This window comes from Salvia splendens, chromosome 21, assembly GCF_004379255.2.
Source record: "Salvia splendens isolate huo1 chromosome 21, SspV2, whole genome shotgun sequence".
NCBI classification, from domain to species: Eukaryota; Viridiplantae; Streptophyta; class Magnoliopsida; order Lamiales; family Lamiaceae; genus Salvia; species Salvia splendens.
Window position 1 is genome coordinate 20,694,383 of NC_056052.1, and position 21,756 is coordinate 20,716,138.

Below are 21,756 nucleotides of genomic sequence, written 5' to 3' on the forward strand. Positions count from 1 at the left end.
GGCTCATGCACTGCCGCATCATCTTCACATCTTCTTCCGGTTTCATTCTACACTTAATAACGAAATTCTGTTGCATCTTATTGTTCCTATCCAACCAACTTTTTCTCTTTATGTTTATGCTGAAATTGTTTTCTTCATTTCAACTAACAAAAGTATAGTTTTATTATAATATGTATATACAATGCAGGTACGGAACTTAATGAAAATTCAACACTAACATCATGTCCAGTTTCCTAGATAAAATAATACCAAAATATAATCTAAAATTGAGTTGTAAGATTGTTTTAGTCATAAGGGGTTAGCAATGACTAATTATCTCATGATTATCCATCTAGAATTGAGTTGTTTGATTGAATCTCATTAACCAAACACAATACATATTTAATCACGGATACAATCTTCCAAACCGAACACACCCTAAATATATAGTTGTAAAATTCAACAAAACAAGAGAGAACCAATCTCTTCCCTTCGAACAAAACAAGAGAAGAACACGGGTACAGAACTTGAGAATATGATATGCAGTTCACAAACAAAAGCATATATTTATTATAATATGTGTGTATAAAACACAGGTACAAGACTCAAATACAATTCAACAGTGAATATATGCGTAAAATTGAACAAAACAAGATAAGAAAAATCTCTTCCATCAAAGGACGAACTAAACATGAGAAGAACAATAGCTTTCATGAAAGACCGAACAAAACAGGAGAAGAACAATCACTTCCATCGAAGACTTGAGTTCAAGATTGTTTGAGGGTGTTGGCAACATCTATCACAAAGCGATACTTCACATCAGCCTTGGTCAACCGCTCTAATGCAGTGTTAACGTAGTCTGCTGAAATTAGTTCAATATCTGCCTTTATATTGTGCTTGGCTGCATAATCAATCATTTCTTGAGTCTCTTTCATTCCTCCAATCCCACTCCCTGATATCATCTTTCTCCCTACAACAATATTCATCCAATTCCACATTAATGTCATCAAAATGATTGATTTTAGTATATACAATCTTAGAATATGATACTCCATATGGGTATTGTACCTGCAAGTAGAGGAAACACAGGTAGCTCAAGAGGCTTATCTGGGGCGCCAACCATGATGAGCTTTCCGTGAGCCTTCAAGAGGCCAATGAGTGGCATCAAGGCATGATGAGCTGATACTGTATCAATTATACCATCCATTGTTCCCATCGCACCCTACATAGGTCATAGTAATACAATCCACATTCACATTAATATAGTAGTGATGATGTTGATAAAACATTAGGATATTTCATTTTGTACCTGCATTTCATCAGCATCTTTACTGATCAAGAACGAATCTGCGCCCAAATGTGAAAGCGCTTCGTCCTTTTTGGAGAGCGATGTGCTAATGACTGTGACCTTACAACCAAAAGCCTTGGCAAATTTAACAGCAACATGGCCTAGTCCGCCCAAACCAACAACTCCAATGTGCATCCCGGGCTTGTCTAGTCCAAAGTATCTCATGGGGCTGTAGGTGGTGATGCCTGCACATAGAAGAGGAGCAGCGGCATCCAATGGCATGTTTTCAGGGATACGAACAATGAAATGCTCGTCAGCAACCATGATATCAGAGTAACCACCGTATGTGATGGTGCCATCGTGGTAGGGAGCAGCATAAGTGGGGATGATCTTGGGGCAGTAATTCTCAAGATCTTCCTTGCAGCTCTCGCACGATCGACACGATCCGACCATGCATCCCACGCCAACCTTGTCTCCGACTCTGACCTTCTCAACCTTCTTTCCCACCTCTGTTACTACACCAACAATCTCATGCCTGCAATTGCATATCAATGTTACTTATAGGCATCCAGTGGCATGATAACATCTTATGACTTAGAATTTGCGGAAAGTTACCCAGGAACAATGGGATATTGAGTGACGCCCCACTCGTTTTTGAGGTAATGAAGATCAGTGTGGCAGATCCCACAATACAACACTTTGAACTGCACATCATCATCTCCAGTTGCCCTGCACCAAATACACCCGTAAGTATTATGTATATATATTCTTCATCGGAGAGAGAGAGAGAAAGAGATAGAGAAGAAAAATACCTTCTGGAGAATTTGAAGGGAGAGAGATGGCCAGATGAGTCTGCGGCTGCCAATCCAAAGGCCTTCACTGGGTGCTCTGTTTCGTGTGATTTCGCCATTTAACAAATTGGTAAAATATCAAAGCAAACAAAGGAGAAAATGTAGATATTATTGGAAATGTGTTTGTGATTGGTTGGAAGTTGTAAGAATGGTATTTATAGATAAGTGTTGTGGTTAATGCAGACGTCTCATTCATTCCCAGTCGGCTGCTATGCTATTTTGTGTGAACATTGAAAATTTGAAAGCGATTAGCGTAGACTTGCTGCTATGGATTATTAGTCAATAAAGACAACCAAATATTTAATGCAACTAGTTGAGGAATAAAGGAGAACATGCGATTACTCATCATCTCATTCTAGATTCTTATCGCTTTTTCCATCAAATACCATTCATACTACTTGAGTTCCAGTATAATTAATGTCTAGTAAATTAATGATTAATCGGGAATGCTTTTCTTAGTAGTTAAATAGCGAGCGATAAACAAAAAATATTACTATAAAATTAAAATATAAGCAATGCTCAAAAAATAAAATTTACATTCTGATTACCATTGACTTGAAAATTTATTTACAGACTTGGCGGTTTGAAAGACATGTATAAAAATGCCAAATACTATCTTCCGAAAAGCTTATAAAAATAACGTCAGATTGACTTCGTCGACAATAATGTAGTTGTATGACAACTATAGACGTGAACGCAATATTAATATTTATATATTTCCAGAATCTTCCGGAGAAGCAGCAAGAGGGGGCCAAGTAAGACAATATTTTGTAGTATGAGGTTTATCTCACCATCTTTACCTCCAACCATATTATTTATATACTCCCTTCGTCCCGTAAAATATGTCTCACATTTTTTTTAGTTGGTCCCACTAAAAATATCACATTTTCATATTTTCTCTTTCCATCTTACATACTCCCTCCGTCCCGCACTATTCGCACCTTTCCTTTTGGGCACGGAGATTAAGGAATGAGTGATAGACAAAGTCAACAATTACGACTATAGATATAAATTGTTACTAAAAATGGAAAGAGTGTAAATAACTTGGGACGCCCAGAAAGGAAATAAGTACAAGTAGTGCGGGATGGAGGGAGTACAAAATAAAACTTACTAAAATCCTGTGTTATTTCATAAGTGTGACATCTTTTATGAGACGTACGGAGAACATAAAAGCTACTGCTATTTCTTATGAATCGGTCAAAATTAGTCACTTTTTTAATGTTACAAAAGTTTGAATTGTAGACCGTAATAAAATAGACAGAAAAAAATTATACTCCTTCCTATCCCATGGAAAAAGTCATATTTTTCTATTTTGCGGTGACCATAAAAATATTCTCATTTTAAAAATAAAAACTTTTTTTCATACTTTATCTCCTCTCTTTCCTACTTTTCTACTTTTTCTCTCATTTTTCTTACTTTACCAATCACAATTGAGAATATTTTTTGTGGACGGAGGGAATATACTTTAATAAAAAAAGAGAGACAAAAATTATTCCATGTATGAAAATGACATACTCCCTCTGTCTGCTAAATGTTGGGTACATTTGCCATTTCGTCCGTCCACAAAATATTGTCCACTCTGTTTTTTTCTATTTTTAGTAAATGGACCACATCTTCAACGAACTCATTACATCATTTTATTATAAAATTAGTATAAAAGTGAGAGTCTTATTCCATTAACTTTTTCTAGCTATCTTTACTTCACATTTCTTAAAATCCACATTGAGTCAAATGTGGATAATATTTGGTGAGCTGAGGAAGTATTAGTTAGGATAATTTAAAAAAACGAGATGGATATCGTGTATGTGGTATGTACCATAATTACGATAAATACCGAATTTCGGTATGCACTGTTATATAAAAATTCATATCGTTACCTTACCAAAATCATTGAGTAAGGTATCATACAATGCTGAAAAATTACGGTACATAAAAAATTCAATATTTTTGGTATTTTCCTATACGATAAGAACGATGTTTCAGTATTTTCTCCACCCCTACATGAACCCCCACATTAGATAATCAAGTTGCTTGTTGTGTATATAAGTTTTAACTTGGTATTTCATGAGCGAACAATATACATAGAGATCAATCGTCACACTTCAGGAAAATCAGTATTGGAAGGAATTATCAAACCCATCTGCAGCGATGAACCACACAGTGCCAAGCCCCCGTGCCAACGGGGGCTTAGCCAGCATCAGACCTTGTACCCCCCTTATACCGCCGTGCTCCGACTGTCTCCGCCCCGGAGCGTGCTGCCGAGCCCTGACTCCGTCTCCCGTCGTCTCAATTTTAGAATCTGAAATTGAAAATTGGGGAAGAAGTAGAAAAGTTGGCTTATTTGTTTTGGGCTATTAATTCATTATTGGACTATTTTTTTTTATTTTGGGCCTTTTAACTTAATAAACTAAGTAACTAACAAAGTAACAATGCCAACCCTAAGCCCTTACACAATTAGCTCATAGAAAGAGTCAAAGAGACTTCACACGAGTTGAGGCTGGAGATTGCAAATTGCGAGACTACAGAACTTGTTGCTCGCCGCTGCCGGAGTTCTTTAGCCGTGCCTTTTGCGATTCAGGTAAGAATTGATGTAAATGGGTGATATATCAGACTGGGCACGTAATTTAGGGCTTAGTGCAGCACATCTCATTTCTCAAATCTCAAGGTTCAATTTTCAATTTCTCATGTTTAATGTTTATTTGCCTAAAATGTAATTGAACCTTGTAGTAGTACGTCTTTGTTACTATATAAATTTTATTTGCCTCAATGCTTTTTAATTTAATTCGTATACAATATATTTATTACCGTATACTTCAATTTTCAATCTCCATAATTGATTAATTGGCTACTTGGATTTGGTAGTTTGGTAAAAATAGAATTAGTATAAAATTATTTATATTGTCCAAATAGTATGTTTGTAAAGTTATTATTGTATTGAAAATATATTATCTAACACTAATAAATTTTATTATTATTGATTGTAGTTATGCATCGGTACCGATGAATGTATCAACTACTACAAGTGCTCCAAATGATAGTAGTAGTATTTCAATTCCGAATCCGATCATGAACCAAGAAAGAATTAATGTTGCAAGTGTTGAATCTATTGCGGAAAACATAGATTGTGACCCGGGGAAGACGGATACCTATTGTTGAGTATGAAGTCCAAGATAGGGATCTCATTCGAAGAGAATACATCTCGAAGGGAACTTTCCAACTAAAAGGTCATGTGTTTAAGAAAAGCTCATTTCGCAAAGAGAAAAGGAGTCTCCAATGTAAATGGTTTGAAAGACATGTTTGGTTGGAGCATAACGTGGAGAAAGATGCAACATTTTGTTTTTTGTGTTATCTTTTTAGGCCTATTAATGACAATCGGTTTGGTGATGATGTCTTTGTGAGCACAAGGTGTAAAAATTGCAAAAAGGCTCTTGCTATTTTTAGAGAACATGAGGGTTTAGTTAATAGCACACATGATCAGGCAAGAATACTTTTTGAAGGATTTAAAAATCAAAGACAAAGTGTTTTGAATATAATTTGATGAAATTTGGTAAGGAAGACAAAGTCAACTTTTGGATTCGTTTGACTGTTTCTTTAAATGTGACTCGATTATTGTTAAAACAAGGGTTGGCTTTTTGGGGAAATGATGAATCATTGGAGTCTGAAAATAGGGGAAACTTTCTAGGGATACTTGATTAGTTGTGTGAGCAAAAACTTGAGGTAGCAGCGGTGACATTGGCGAATACTCCGCTCAATAATCAGATGGTTAGTCCTTTAGTTTGAATTGACAAATTTGTGTGTTGCTGAAACTACAAAAGTTATTTTGGAAGATATTAAAAATAGCAATTTCTCTCTTTTGGTTGATGAAGCGCGCGATGCATTGATAAAAGAACAAATGGCTTTGCTTTTGTAGAAAGATTCTTGGCTTTGGTTCATGTCACCGATACCATGGCAAAATCTTTTAAAGAAGTGATTGACTTTGTATTTGCTAAGAATGGCTTATCTTTATCACGCTTAAGAGGTCAAGGTTATGATGGTGCATCAAATATGCGGGTGCGTACAATGGTTTGAAGTCACTTATATTGAATGAAAATCCACCTGCCAAGTATGTTCATTGTTTTGCCCATCAGCTCCAATTAGTTGTGGTAAATGTTACAAAATCACATGGTGTTGTAAGTGATTTTTTTACCATTGCCACTATGATTGTCAACACATGTGGTTCATCTTATAAAAGAAAGGACAAACTACGACATATTGAGCATGAAAAACTTGTCGAAGGTCTAGAAAGTGGAGAAATTAAAAGTGGAAGATGTTTAAAGCAAGAGATGAGTTTAAAGCGACCGGGCAACACTCGATGGGGGTCACACTTTACTATTTTGCTTCGTTTAAAAAAGAATTAGGCCGTCGATAATTGAAGTGCTTGAACATGTGTTTGAAGATGGTTGTAATCCTGATAATAGAGGTACATAAAAAAATTGGTCATGAGGATGGTGAACTATGACTTTGTTTTTTATTTTACACTTGATGATAGAGTTGCTTGGGACAACGAATAATTTGTCAACAATTCTACAACCTGGGGATCAAAATATCGTTCAAGCGACATCTTTGATTGATACAACCAAAAGGACTTTGTGAGATTTGAGAGAGAATGAGAGAAATGAATTCTTGAGACAAGTCGAAGAGTTTTGTGTGGCTAATTCCATTGACATCATGTAATTCCCACCCCTTTATTATCCTCTTTCGTTATGTTTAATGTCAAACTATAGATTTATCGCTCTCTTGTTTCGTTGAATTAAATGGAACTCTTTGCCCTTTTGTTGTTACTTAATGCTGCCAGCTCGCAAAATAAAAGTTAAAGTAATAAACGAACGAACGAACGAACGAAAACAATCAAATGAACGGTTATGAATTATAATGCATATGGTGAAAGAATACGAAGACGCCTCTTCCGAACAAGGTGTTCGAATAAATGTATACATCACAAACTCCATTAACTTACAAAAAAATATGGAAAATGATGAAACATGAATACTATTACAAAAGCATGCATATTGGGCCTCGTTTTCACCAGCCCAACCCTCGAGACTCCACGGCCGTTTCGATCAGCCCGTCGGGCCGAAGGCAGCGGGCCCAGGTCTCGGAAGCAACATGGCAGCCCAAGGTTTCCAACCCCACCTGCAAAAATACAAACAAAGCAATTTAAATCTCAATGTACTAACAACCAAAATCTGCCAAGTAGAGGAAATTTGGAGGAAGGGAGACAATGCCTCTTTAAGGATGGAGGACTAAGGACTTGCCAAAAAGGGCAAGTCAAGCCTGCCATCTCCACCCCACACAACAGCCCCTCACACCATCTTTCACAGTAACACAATCAACCAAAAATGAGTAAATGAGGAGTCCTTTAACCCCAAGCTAAACATCAAACTGCATTAAGTATAAAGTGTTGCAAAATCATGAAAAGGGAGATATGCTTTGGCATGAAAACAAAAGAGGATCAGCCCCTCATAATGGCACCAAGTACACCAATGTGCATATAAGAACCCCTCCTTATCACCCTCAATCTCCCCTTCCACACACTTGAATCTTCAGCCAAATAGCAAGTTTGAGAGTGAGTGTTTGGGAGTAGAGTTTCTGCAGAATTCTTGCAGGCAGTTCCTACTCTCCATAGGAACTTCAAAGTAGGCGGGTGAACTTTGAGCTTAGGAGCAGAAAACTCAAAAACAGTAGCTACCTTCAAGAGGTAACACTCTTTCCTCCATATGATAGAAACGTGAAAGCATGGACAGTTGAGAATAAGTAGGCACAGCATATTAGGAGTTCAAAATTATAAGAAGTTTTCACAAAGGGAAACTCTAAGGAACAGCATGCTAAGTCCTAAATGAGATCAGTAATCACTTCTTCCTCACCTTTCATGTTTCATTCGTAGAAGCATAAAACTTAAACTACAATCTGCCTAAGCGTGCTCTTTTTAGAATGAAACTTAAAGCTCCCTCAACATCACAATAGATATACCACTGAAATTTTTGACAACAGACAGTGAGTTCAAAAGAAAGGTGCTAACTTTACATAATAAGCAAATCCCAACCCAAATAAGTGTACTACTGCCCCCCCCCCCAACTCACCCCCTCAACTTAAGAAAATAAAAGAAAAGGGTGAGACTAAGGAAGAGAGGTTAAGCACTTAGCTACTACCCGGCGAAGCGGCCTGGCTCACGAGCGGTGGCGGAAGCAAACACGCCGGCGGAGGCTGCCGGCAAGGTCTCAGCAGCGCGGCAACGGCGGGAAGGGAAACAGTACTGCACCGCTGTGTAGTAGCCGAGAGAGAAACGGAGGGAGGCGCTGACTGCGAAGCAACGACGAGCCGATGGACGGAGGGACGGGCCAGCGTCGACCAGACGCCGTGAACCACCCTCGAAGCAGATGCTGCTCCAGCAGCAGGGAGCAGGCTGCCGCGTGGCAGCGACGACACCAGCTCGTCGTCGTTCCAGAGCTGGCGGTTGACAGTCGCGACGGAAGAAATCGGCGTAAGAGAGAAGAGGTGCCGTTGAGTTTAGATTTGAGAATTATGAATTTGAGAAGAAGAAGTGAATTGGGAGTTAGGGATTTGAAATGGAATTGGAGATTTTGTGAGTTGGGAATTTGTGAAGAGAAAGAGGGAGATCACTGATGGAAGTGAGAAGTATATGTTTTGGGCCTAATCCTATTAATTGTTTTTGGGCCTCTTAAATTAACAGTTTGGGTCAAAGAATTAATTAAATAAGTGGGCTGCCATTTATCTTAACCCTTGGGCCACATGAGGATTTAACTAAGTAAGAATCTGGCCCAAATTAATTGATCAATTAATTATGATTAAGTGATGGTTCGCTAAGTAATTTCCGAGACGATAGATTAATTTCCGGATTTATCCAACTTCATGAATAATGAATATATGGAGATTAATGTGTTTTTGAGTTAAGCAAGAAATTTCTTACCCCTCCCAAATAAATTAAATCTTCCGATTTAATTAATGTTCAAGGATCCTAGAACTTTTTCTAGGAAAATAAGAAAAAGAATAAAATGAGCACGCACTTAGGATACATTCACGTTTAAGTTTATTTTACTTCTTAAAGTCTAATTAAAGTATTACTTTATTTTCTAAAGGGACGTCGTCGCACGTCGTTTAAGACCAAGTCAAGGAATTTTCCGAAAAAGACTTAAGCTATCGAAGTGGACATTCTTTTCAAAACGTGATTTTAGTATGAATTTGTGAATCTTTTCTAAATATGTTTGTCATGCCATGTTTTGCTTTTACGATTACCTATCTGTTTGGCTATGCCAATCATGTTAAATCGAATTCGGGTCCCAGTAGGGCCGCAAACCCTACTCGGACTAGTGTACACATATGGGGATCATGAGCTAACTTACGAGTTGGCCGGTCCAGCGACCGTCGTGGAATGTGGCCACATTCCCGGTTCACATACGCTCAGATATAGTATCTATGTTTATGTGATTGTGCAATCAATTTTATGAAATTAAAGGAAATTTAGTGACTCGGGCCTTTTAAATAAAAACCCCGTGTTCACTCAACTGTGGCTGACAAATTTAAATGAAACTTATATTTTGGCACTATGTCCACTGAGTATATTAAGTACTCAGCCCTGCATGTTTCTTTTCGAACGTGCAGGTTAAGCGTGTACGAGGAGGCGAAGGTGTTGGGTAATGTTTTTTTTAATAAGTAGCAATAGGTAGCCCAAAGTAGTGTGTCTTCACACATGCTACTTTGTCTTAGACTCTTCTGCTGCAATAGGACTATGTACTAGGAGTTATGAACCCGGTTATTATACTCTGATTTCATTTTGATTGTGTATCACCTTCGCCTTCGGAATTAATGTTTTGAGTTTGACTTATTCCTTACGTTTATCACTTTATTTTAAGACTGTTTAGTCACGTTATAGCTGCGCTCACTAGCAATAGGGAGATGTGGTCGTGACACGTCATTAGTATGAATGATACTATCAATCATCGTGTGCGTATGAAGCGGGATGAGCGTGTTACTAATTATCATCATTACAAAGTGGAGATTTACTATCAAGTAAGATTCACATTTTATTTCTCAATTATGATTACAATTAATTATCAATTAAATACTTAACTCACATTTTTATATTGTTTGGTTTTTGATTTACTTATTCAAGAGATGGAGAATCGTTTCCCAGAAGTGAATACGGAATTGCTTACTTGCATGAATTGCCTTAGTCCAAAAACTCATTAGCTAGCTTCAATGTTGACAAGTTGGTTCATCTTGCAAAACTTTATTCGATGACTTCTCGTCTATAGAATGTATGTCTCTTCCATATAAACTTAAAACTTATATCAATGATATAGTTGATAAAGTTGATGTTCGGATTTTCGACTGCAACAGATGTTTGATCCCGCACGGATTTGTTTTTGGGTCACTCCCAAAAGGCCTCAGACTGATTGGGGTTGGACAAGAATTATACACACCTTCCAAGTTCCCTCAGACTCCCGACGTGGGATGAGTTTGTACTCAACAAACCTCCCCCTCAAACTAGATCAAATCGGGAACAGACAGACGCAGTCGGCACATTGAGACTTTACAGGCACAACTTGAACTTGACTCATCTTTGGCCCCACTCGACCTGGCTCTGATACCACTTGTTCGGATTGTCGATTGCAACAAATGTTTGCTATTGTCCACTTTGGGTCATGCCCGCACGAAATTATTTTTGGGTCACTCCCAAAAGGCCTCAAACTGATTGGGGTTGGTCGGGAATTATATACACCTTTCAACTTCCCTCAGACTTCCGATGTGGGATGAGTTTGTACTCAATAGTTGAGTTCTCAACATTGAAGATTTGGGAAATTTAGCAAAGATTTTGGTTTCTACCTCAAGAGATAAAGCTTTTCCCTTGATATACCGTTTGATTGAGTTGACACTGATCCTCTCGGTTGCAACAGCTTCTGTCGAGAGAGTGTTTTCTTCAATGAAACTTATTAAGATAGATCTACGCAATAGAATGGGAGACGAATGGAGAATTTTCAAAAAAATTGGAAATGAGACTATTCTTCGGCGATTTCAAGACATGGCGATTCGTCGAAAACAGTTATCATCTAGTGTGTCATAAAAGTTGAATAGGCATTACATGTAAAATTAAATATTTTAATATATATATATATATTTTAAATTTCAGCCCTAGCTTGTTCAATTTCTAGTTCCGTCACTGCCCATCCATGAGCACAATCACTTGCAACTACCTGATATCTTTACCAAGCTTTTACCGGCTCTTGCGCTTCGAAACATGTTGTCCAAGTTGGACTTCACAACTATGTATAGTTGAACTAGAGAGGCGTGTTAAAGTGAGTATTTCAGATTTGATGCTGCTCAGAGCTTCCGATTCATGCAAGCTACCATAAGTTGTTGAGCTAGCCGTTTCAGTTATAGAGGTCGATACCGAAGCTAGTTAGAAAGTTGTTTCTAGTTATTTTTCGGTTAGTATTGTTAGTGTTTGGATCGTCGACTGCAACATTAGTTTGATATTGTCCGCTTTGTGTTAAGCCCGTTTGTTTTGGGTCACTCTCAAAAGGCCTAAAACTAATTGTGGGGGTTGGACAAGACTTATATACACCTTCTAACTTTCCTCCTTCATCCGATGTGGGATGGGTTTGTAACCCAACAAACCTTCCCTCAAACCGAGACCACATCGGGAACGTAGTCGACATGAACATGGGTCGTTCCAGCCCTGGCCCTTGGGTCATCCAGGGCACGATTCTAACTTGAGGCCTTCAGGGCCAGATCCTAACCGGAGCTCATCCAGGCCCGACCCAAAGCCACCTGGGCTCTGATACCACTTGTTAGGATCGTCGACTGCAACATTAGTTTGATATTATCCGCTTTGGGTTAAGCCCCAGATTTATTTTTGGGTCACTCCCAAAAGGTCTCAAACTAATTGTGGTTGGACATGAATTATATAAACCTTCCAACTTCCCTCCCTCATCCAATGTGGGGTTTGTAACCCAACAGTTACGCAGTTGAGTACTCCCTTCGTCCTCCATTAGGAGTCTCATTTATGGGCGGCACAGGTTTTAAGAAATGTTAAGAAAAGTGAGTGGAAAAAAGTTAGTGGAACAGGGATCCCATTTGTATATATTAGTTTCAAATGAAATATGAATGAAATGAATTAGTTAAAGGTGAGACCCTATTACCAATTATGGTAAAAGTGAACCGGGACTCATTTTCGCGGATGAACTAAAATGGAAAAACGGTACTCCTATTCATGGACAGATGGATTAGCTTCTATCAGCTGGCTTGGACTTTGTGTAAATACATGTAACCACTTGATACCAAATTTAGCAAGAAATCAAAATTCAGTTTTGATCTTTTTTTTTAATCTCATCTTCATCATCTACTATTATTACATTATTTGTGATTCATACATACTTCTTCAATTACAAACTTCACAATCTTTCTTAACCTTTTGGTTTTAACGTCTAATATTTCCAACTATACCAACACTCTTAACCCATTCATGCTTGTAGATTACCTCAATTAATATAAGAGCTCAGCGCTTGAAATGTTTTCTTTAATTCTTTGGCCATCTGCAACGCTGTCTCTTTTCCGTCCCTTAACCGTCTCTTAAATTACTATTCTTGGGCCCAACTGTACTTTTTACTCCATCTTTTAACTAAGGGACAAAACCTGCAACCCTCCATCTCTTATCCGTCTCTTAACCACCTCTTAAATTTATATTCATTCATTTTCATTTTTTATTTTTATTTCTAACAAATTCAATTAATAAAAAACACACTTCATTAAATAAAATAAAATGACAACATAAAATAAAAATACAACTTAATTGCACTGAAGCCACCTGGAGGCAGAATACCAAGTTGTCTTGCCATAAACTCAATTCCGGCAAGATAGGCTTGGTATTGGGGAGGCGTCATGCGGGAAGTGTCCGCCATTGTGGCGGTCATGTACATGGACATTATGGAGTTCGAGGGTGCCCCTGAGCCCGAGCCCGCCTGGCTTGATTCGGCTCGACCCCTCCTCCCTCTAGCCGCCTTCTCCGCATTTCTCCCTTGCGGCCTACGACGCCCAGAGAGGACCCTCTGCATCGTCTGCCGTGCCCTCAACCTCCTGCGAGGCAAACTCTTGTGCGGCGCTGCCCGAACCGCCCTCACTAGACGAGTATTGGTCACCCGCTGTGTGCTTCATGCGCTTCGAGGTCGAGCCCGAGCTGGACCGGACACCGCCGGCCCACCTTTCCTCGTCTTTGACGACCTCCCAAACATCGACATGTTTGAATTGTTTGACGGTGTCGTCGAAGTAGACTCGCAAAGCCGACCTCATAATGTCGGCTCCCGTGCCTCCGCTTTGGTAATGAGTCGCTTCACTCTTCTAGATGACGCAGAATTTTTTGACCTCTCTGTCGACTCGGTCAAAGTGAGGGCGGAGCATCTTAAATGTGCGGCGGCGGGACCCCTTCGGCTTAATCTCGTGGTAGGCTTCGGTGACCTTTTCCCAAAAGCACTTCCGGGATTGTTGATTCCCGACGATGGGATCGAACGAGATGCTGATCCAGGCGTTGTACACAGCCAGCGTTTCCTTGGGGCTGTACGGATGCCGGCTTAGATCCTCCTCCTCCTCGTCCGCCTCTGCCTCCGCCCTGAAGCTTCCACCGCCTCGGCCTCCTTCCGGAGTGGGTTCAACCGAATAATCCTCCTAAATCTGGGATAATCCCTGTGAATACCTCGGGGCGGAGGGACGGGCGTATGCATCCACATCAAAATGGGGTGGTTGGTAACCCCTCGGTGCCCGGCTTCAAGGAACCGGAACCACCACCCAGGACATTGTACATGCTCCCTTAGTCGCCGAACGCGTTGATGTCAAACCCACCGGAGCCGCCACCGCCAGAGTTTTCGTCGCCGAACATTTTGTGATTAGAGGTTAGATGAAAATTGGAGAGGAAATGGAGATGATTTGGGAAGAATAGATGTGTATTTGTGAGTGAAATGAGATGAATTAGGAGTATTTATAGAGTAAAAAAATAAAAAATATATAAAAAAATAAAAAGAAAAAAGAAAAAAACGGTCGAAAAATGGTAATATTACCGTTTTTCAATATTTTATTTCTATTTTTATTTTTTTTAATTCGAATTTAAATTAAAATGATTTATTGCGTCAGCGTGACGATGCCCACTCGCGGGCCAGCGAGTGGGCGTCACGCATGGCGCCGGAGCGCGCCACGTCGCGCGGGCGCGTGGTGAGACGGCTCGCCATTCGTCCCGGCGGGCTGGGGACGAGAAGGGACGCTGCAACGCATCTTGCCGCCGTCTCATCCCGGCGTGACAGGTTACGAGCCATCCGCGTGACGCGTTGCGGGTGTCCTTAAAACACTAGTAATATAAAAGCAACATATGCAATCACACTACAATAAATGGAGTTTGCCTAGGGATATTTGCAGATCAGCTCCGTTAAGATTATACTCCCTCCGTTTTTTAAAATAGGAAGGTTTAAAACGGCACAGGTTTTAATGCATAATTTGGTAAAGTAAGAGAGAGTGGGAGAAAAATTGGTAAAGTAAGAGAGAGGGAGAGAAAAATTGGTAAAGTAAGAGAGATGAAGAGAAAAAAGTAATGGAATTAATGCTAGTGGATCATGGGATCGACTTTAAGTTGTTAATTGCAGTAGTATAAGTGGTAAATAAATTGATGTATAGAGGTGTAAAGATTTCCTAAAATAGAAAGTTTGAAAGTTGCTATTTTTAAAGAACGGACTAAAATGGAAAGACTTGCTATTTTTAAAAAACGGAGGGAGTATCAAAAAGACGACCATCAAATAAAGAAAATAATAATATTCTTTCGTCTCGTCAAAATAGTTTTTTTTTTTATCGTATCAAAAATTGTTTTTTTTATCGTCTCATCAAAATAGTTACAGTTCTTTCTACTTACATATTCAAACTACATTTTTGTTCTCTAATATATCTTCAGTGTATGTGCAACTATCCTATTTTATACTTTTTGCTCAATGTACGTCCTAACTTCACAAAATTAAATAAGATTACTTTAGTGAAAAAAAAAACTTGTGAAAGTAACTCATGTTATAATTTATAAAGAAAGTGAATTATATTTTGAAGAGTGAACTGCACCAAATGGCCCTAACTTTTCGCTGTGTAACAGCAAAGACCCCTAACTTTTAAAAATCCCACCAGAGGGATCTAACAAAATATGTAATCACAAATCGTGTATATTTTACCATTTTTCGGACGAAAATGCCCAAACGGGCTGAAGGGTAGTTTAGACCTTTTACGTACTACACCTGCTCCCTATGCCTGCACATAGTCTGCATGTGTAGGGGCTGTCTTGTCAAACAGTATAGTCTTCATAATTCCATTGTCCTATTTTCTTTCTTCTTTCCCTCCATATCCGTTTCATTTTCATCGTTCATATTTCCCTCTCTAACATAATAGGTGATTATATTTTGTTCGGCATCTAGTTCGGTATCTGTTCGGCATCTGGAAATTAGTGGTTTTCATCTGGATTTCGCTGAATTTATGGTATCCACAAGGGTTTAGGCGATTTCAGCTGGAATTTTATTTTGCAAATTGGTGGTTGATTTTTTTGTTGAAGGGTAGCATCTGAAAAACTAATTTGCAATTCTTGGTCGAACTTAATGGTTGTAGAGTTACAGTCGGGGCATGTGGAAAATTTTGCTATTCTTGGTTGAAGTTTATAGTTGGGCGGAAATTTTAGTTTACAAGTCGGGCGGAAATTTTAGTTTTGTGCTATGTGCTATCTTTTCGGTGAAATTGAATTCAGGCCGTGTTGAATTCTTGCATTGCCGATTTGAATTTTGTAATGTCAAATTGAATTCAGGTCGTGTTGCAATGTCTTCTTCTTCTCAATCTTTCGGCTCAAGCTTCAATTGGAATTGGCCTCGTCCCGAAATTGTGAAATGTGATCACGATCTTGAGGCTGAGCTTGTGACATCTAGGACGGCTGCTAACCAGGGTAGACGTTACTATCGCTGCCCAATATGGAAGGTTAAAACCATGTATTTTGGTCCTTTTTCCATTTATTTTCTTGGCATAAAGATTAATGAGGAAGTATTATGTAGGAAGATGATTGCAAGTTTTTTCGATGGGTTGATGCGAGTCTATCCCCAAGTCAAGACAGTTACTTTCAGAGAGTGAAACTTGAGCGAGACCAATTCGAATCTGAACTTCGAGCCAAATCAGTACTCGAAGGTGTTCTGCAGGAGAAATTGCGCATGAAAACTGTGGAGGTTGAAGCCTTGAAGTTACAACTGGGCATGAAAACTGAAGAGTGTGGCGATTTGGCGCTAACAATTGGTAAAACGGCAAAAACTCTCCGACGGTTAAAAATCACAATCATGTTCTTATGTATTGTAATTTTTCTACTTTTATAACACAGCTATGTCGTATTCACTCCGTCATTATCTTCTGATGTGGATTGATTACGCTTTGCAAAGCTTTGTTTTAATATATGCCTGAGAAATCACGACTGAGGTTACTCAAATATTACCGAAATCACAAACCATGTACACAAATGAATCACGAAGTACTCTATCAAATGCCTGATATTGGTTGACCACATTTTGTTATAATCTATGCCTGAAATCAAAATCACGAATGAAGTTACCCAACTATGACTGAAATCACAAACCATGTACATCAATGAATACAAACCGAACTCTTTCAAATGCGTGATGATGATTGTTTTCTCTATGCCGGAAATCACGAATGAAGTTACCCAACTATGATTGAAATCACATACAATGTAAAAAATGGATACAAACCGACGAAGTATTCTATCAAATACCACCAAAATATGTCATGATATCATTTCCACCAAAATAGTAGAGTAATTTGTTACAAACTAGTCTGTAACATACATAACATACATATCATATCATCACTGCCACCAAAATATACAAACTCGTAGTTACCATACACATCATATCAACACTGTCACTGTAAATTGTTCACCCATCCCAAACAAACACAAAGTTTTAAGATTAAGTAAGGCCCGTCAATCTTGATCACCGCGGCGGCCGCATCTCTGAGGCTGAGTCCTGGTCCAAGTGCTTGGTGTCGGATTTGAAACATTAGGCTGCAACACTTAACAGCATAGTAAGTATATACGAGAAAGCACTGTGTACAATTAGAGAATATATGTTTATTGCATATTACCTCTCGGTAATTATTGGACGATTCTGGCAAAGCACTCTCACCACGTTCACGCGACTAGTTGTGTTGCGAAGTCTCCCCAACCTGAGAACGGGCATCTGTCCGAGGATCATTGCTGCATGTCCTCCTATTATGACCTTCTTGACCTCACCGCCGGCATTTCATCACGAAGGTGCGACGCAATGACTCACCTCCGTCCGCATGAAGACGAATCTGGGGCTCCTCACGTCTCCGTTTCTTCGGCCTACCACGCTGTCGCTTTGTCCGCGGGGGCGCCAGTTCTAATGCATCAGCAGAAGTGGACTTGGGCCAATTGTCCACCCATTGATGGGGTAAAGGACATTCTCGTATAGCATGATCATTGTGGACTTCAAATAATATTGGGAGACGAATCGCGTCACGTCGTCGCCATTCTTGTTGATTGTTGCGATAGCATGCGTGCATGGGATTCCGGTTAGCTGCCACAATCTGCAGGAGCATGTGAAATCACGCATGTTGACTACATATTGGCCAGACGGCCCAGTTACTTGGTACGAAGACTGTCCGTTCCATGTAGCCCTCCACGATGACGCCCTCGCGTACCACTTGTCAACAAGCTCCTTGATAACAGGAGGGACTGCGTGAGTGTAGCTTTTGATCCAATGGCCTCTGAACTGAATTCTTTCCATTTGACTTGTTTGATTCTCCTCCAACATGCTGATAATTACTTTCTCTCGAGCCAATGCAATCTTCGAATTGAATGTCTCACAAATGTTGTTCAGGAGCACATCACAACAAGTGTGTGGAGAGAAAAATGCCTTGACCCACTTTTCTTTTGGAGCAACTCCAGAAAGCCACTGATGTGCTTGGGGATACTCGGTCTGCAAAGCATTCATCTTGTCCACATAATGTTCGAGGGTGGTACTCGAGGCAATCTCCCACAATTGTTCTTTGAAATTTTCTCCAACAAATCTCTTCTTGAAATTGTTGTAAATATGCTGCACACAAAAGCGATGCTCGCTTTGTGGGAATTCCTCAGCAATCAATTTTGCAAGCCCTTGATTCAACACAACAAAACATTACCACAAAATCACAGTTCAAGTACATCATGTATTGATCAAATCACAGATAAAATAAAATCACATACCATATACATTATGTAATATTGAAATCACAACGACCATACCTTTTGTTGGTCAGACATAAACACATATCGTGGCCCATTTGCATGCAAGTTTAGGTCATCAGACAAGTACTCCACGAACCACTTCCACTGGACATAACTCTCGGCTTCAGTCACTCCCCAAGCAATCGGCCACCAGCCATTGTTGGGATCAATCCCCATTGCTGTCATGAGCTGTCCTCTGTACATCCCTCGCAAGAAACAAGCGTCGAAGAAGATAATTGGCCGACATAATTGCATCCATCCTTTTTTCAATGGTCCAAGGCAGCAGTAGAACCTCACGAATCTCAGGCCCACAGTGCCAGAATCCCTCGTATTCTCATAATGTATATGAATGCTGGAATCAGGGTGCGTCTGCTCCAATTCAGCTTTGTAGTAGAACAAGTTTCTGTATTGGGTTGCCGCAGAGCCGAATATGCCATCCAGTGCGTGCTCTCTGGCCCGATATGCATTCATCCTACCTATCTTTAGGCCAAAATCTTCATCGACACACTGTCGTATAGCTGCAAGTGGAATGTGAGGGTTGGCTTTGATCTTCTCCATATAACGCTCACCAAGCCACTTTGCCGTCAGCCACTTCGAATCCAACACCTGAGAGCATGTGTGCGCGTGATCGCGTTGCATATTCATCACAACGTAATCATGACCGTTGTGTATTTCGTGCTTCCTCAAGTATATATACCACTCACACCCTTGCCCTTTACAAATGGCTCGAAGCTTGTCGCCGTCATTTATTTTCACGTGCACCCGCCTTCTAGTCATTATTGCGTACTGTCTCATCACGTCATAGAAGAAATCCCTATGCTTAAAAACATCACCCGGCTTCCACAACGGAAGCTCATTAATCTAAAGCTTGAACGGGGTAAACTTTATGCGGCTCTTCTTCAAACCCTCCAAACCCTCCAAATCCTCGAGGTCATCAACATCTTGTAGCTCGTCCACAGCTTCTTCCTCGAAAAGTGGGTTGTCTGTCATGTTCCTCTTGTCCACATAAGGCGAATACTTCCTCCGCCGTTTATCCCCTGACCCCGGCTAGTCTTCGCCTTGACCCGGCTGGTCTTCGCGTTCACCTGGCTGGACTTCGCCTTGACCCGGCTGGTCTTCGCGTTCACCTGGCTGGGCTTGGCCTTGACCCGGTTGTTGTTGGAAAATGGATTCATAATATGAGGTGAAAAGCTGCTCATCTCGGCACATGTGTGCCAACGAGATAAAATGGTCCCTCGTTATGTAGATGGCAGCCGTCCGGAACGTACTCAAACAATGGAATGTATACCTCCTCTTGAGGTTCTACTCCCGGACCATCATGTACTTTCGGAATACCTTGTACCTCGGGTTCAGCTTGCACTTCCGGTCCACCATGCACTTCAGGCCCATCATGCACTTCCTGTCCAGCTTGTTCCACATCACGTTCAAGTCCGGACATTAGCAATTCATCCGAAATCTCCTCTATAATGGGAACTTCCGCCTGCAGTTGACATTGCGATTCGGCTGAAAAATCCAGGGTCGAGTTGTACACACTATCGTCAACATGTTGAACATCTTCACTATGAATAGATTGCCCTATCTGATTTAACATAAAATCACAAATGAACACCATACGTACAAGCATAAATCACAACTATATTACAAAAGGTGTGCACTAACCTATGCCACGCTATCAGGGTCTACAATTGTTTCATCTTCATGCAGGAGAATCTGACCAAAAGATGAATCACATATGAATACCAAACATAAACAATAAATCACAAACATATTCCACAGTGGTGTACTAACCTCTGCAACTGCTTCAACCTCAACCTCAGGTTGTTTAATGTGTTCACCATTGCTACCTTCATCTCCATCTTCTACCTCAATCTCATCTCCATCTTCGCATTCATGGACATCTCCTTGTCCAATAACTCCATCGACTGCATCATTCTCTTCAACCTCCACCACAACAGCTTCTGCTTGGTCTGCACTACATGATGCAAATGCATCCATCAAATTCTTACTTGCTGCCTTCTCTTCCCTCTTCCATTCGCGACGTTTGTCTTCTAAACTTTTGGTCAAATACTCTTCAAACTCGACATCCCTGGGGTACCACTCAAGCATCAATAATGGTGCCGATGGTTTCCTCTGCTCCTCGTGCTGATGTTTCTTCCTTTTCGGTTTACTCTTACTCTTCGGCATACTTGGTTCCGGTTCGTCAAGCTCTTCAATGACCACAGTGGTTTTTTTACAAGCGTTCACAAATTTTAGAATCTCCTCCGCTTCTTCCTTTCGCTTCTTGAGCGAGGCGGCCGCCTCTGTCAGCTCCACGGGATAAATGTGAACAAGCTTTGTGCTAGTAGCCGCGACTTTGAGAAAAGGGGCCAGATGTGGATCGTCCGTAATGGGCAGCAAATGACCTCCTATTTCCACGCCCATACAGCCAATACTGTACATTGGATGAACGTAATAGAACTCACAGATGGTTTTCCTATTGTACCCCAACCGCAAACACCATTGCGGAAAGATCTAGGAGCTCGAATTGGCGAATCCAGCAATAGTCGAAGAATGTCAATTGCCCCCCAACATACTTCTTCTGTCCATTGATTTCGAAGATGGACCCTCCGTGATGAAAAGCGATGGAAAACATCCCGACATGGTCCCCTGTTAGGGTTTATATAGAATTAGAAAACTTCTAAATTTAAACCAACAAAATCCTAATTAGAAAACATCACATATAAAGTCCTAATTTCCTAAACGCGACGACCTCAAAACAATTTCACAAAACAACCAATTTTCGGAGTCCTAAATCACAGTCATAATCGCTTGCTTGGAATTTTAAATTTGAACTTACTATATTCTTCTTCCGGAACAAAGAAATCCAGCAGAGGATCGCGAATGCTCCACGTTTCTGGGTCTACGTCGATTAGCTCCGGGCCTCAAGCCCTTCTACCGTATCTAGGTGATGCCGGAGGTGATGGTGACGAAGACGATGGCGTTGGCGTTGACGACTTCTTTTTGCGCCTTGAAGAACTACGGGAGGAGGACGCTCCACCGGAACTTCGTCTCCGTTTTGGAGGCATTGATGAAAATGGCGTGAAAGGTAGCGGCGTTTTCCGAGAATTAGTAGAAAATTGTGATGAGATACGGTTATGCAGACGAAAATGATGTAGTTAAAGTGGATTGGAGGGGGAAATGAAAGAGCAACTACCGCCTAATTGTTTTGGCGAAATGGCTAAAAATTGGAAATTACAATACATGTCCGAGGGTTTGAAAATAATAGGGGACAAGAACCATGCTTTGCA

General features: G+C 40.3%; 2 protein-coding genes and 1 long non-coding RNA gene across 3 annotated transcripts; all 3 read right to left on the minus strand.

Moving 5' to 3' along the window:
• Positions 1-520: 520 nt before the first annotated feature.
• Positions 521-2,244, minus strand: LOC121785270 (8-hydroxygeraniol dehydrogenase-like). The gene is made up of 5 exons (XM_042183658.1): positions 2,080-2,244; positions 1,883-1,996; positions 1,289-1,802; positions 1,048-1,201; positions 521-949 (listed from the first exon to the last, which is right to left on the minus strand). Exons 1-5 carry the CDS (start codon positions 2,175-2,177, stop codon positions 747-749), a joined length of 1,083 nt encoding a protein of 360 aa, XP_042039592.1. The 5' UTR covers positions 2,178-2,244; the 3' UTR covers positions 521-746.
• A 4,754-nt stretch (positions 2,245-6,998) lies between these two features.
• Positions 6,999-8,799, minus strand: LOC121785092. The gene is made up of 2 exons (XR_006046925.1): positions 8,307-8,799; positions 6,999-7,290 (listed from the first exon to the last, which is right to left on the minus strand). It is a non-coding gene; the product is annotated as an uncharacterized LOC121785092 (long non-coding RNA).
• Positions 8,800-17,603: 8,804 nt separating this feature from the next.
• LOC121784363 lies at positions 17,604-19,246 on the minus strand. The gene is made up of 2 exons (XM_042182513.1): positions 18,488-19,246; positions 17,604-18,299 (listed from the first exon to the last, which is right to left on the minus strand). Exons 1-2 carry the CDS (start codon positions 19,244-19,246, stop codon positions 17,604-17,606), a joined length of 1,455 nt encoding a protein of 484 aa, XP_042038447.1.
• Positions 19,247-21,756: the final 2,510 nt, after the last annotated feature.

Excerpts from the sequence above, each read along its gene's own strand:
- LOC121785270 (XM_042183658.1), bottom strand. The coding sequence starts at position 2,177 with ATGGCGAAATCACACGAAACAGAGCACCCAGTGAAGGCCTTTGGATTG. Across the intron at positions 1,202-1,288 it reads AAGATGCTGATGAAATGCAG|GGTGCGATGGGAACAATGGA; the intron begins GTACAAAATGAA and ends TGACCTATGTAG. Across the intron at positions 950-1,047 it reads TGTGTTTCCTCTACTTGCAG|GGAGAAAGATGATATCAGGG; the intron begins GTACAATACCCA and ends ATATTGTTGTAG.
- LOC121784363 (XM_042182513.1), bottom strand. The coding sequence starts at position 19,246 with ATGACTAGAAGGCGGGTGCACGTGAAAATAAATGACGGCGACAAGCTT. Across the intron at positions 18,300-18,487 it reads TTATGTCTGACCAACAAAAG|CATATTTACAACAATTTCAA; the intron begins GTATGGTCGTTG and ends TTTTGTGTGCAG.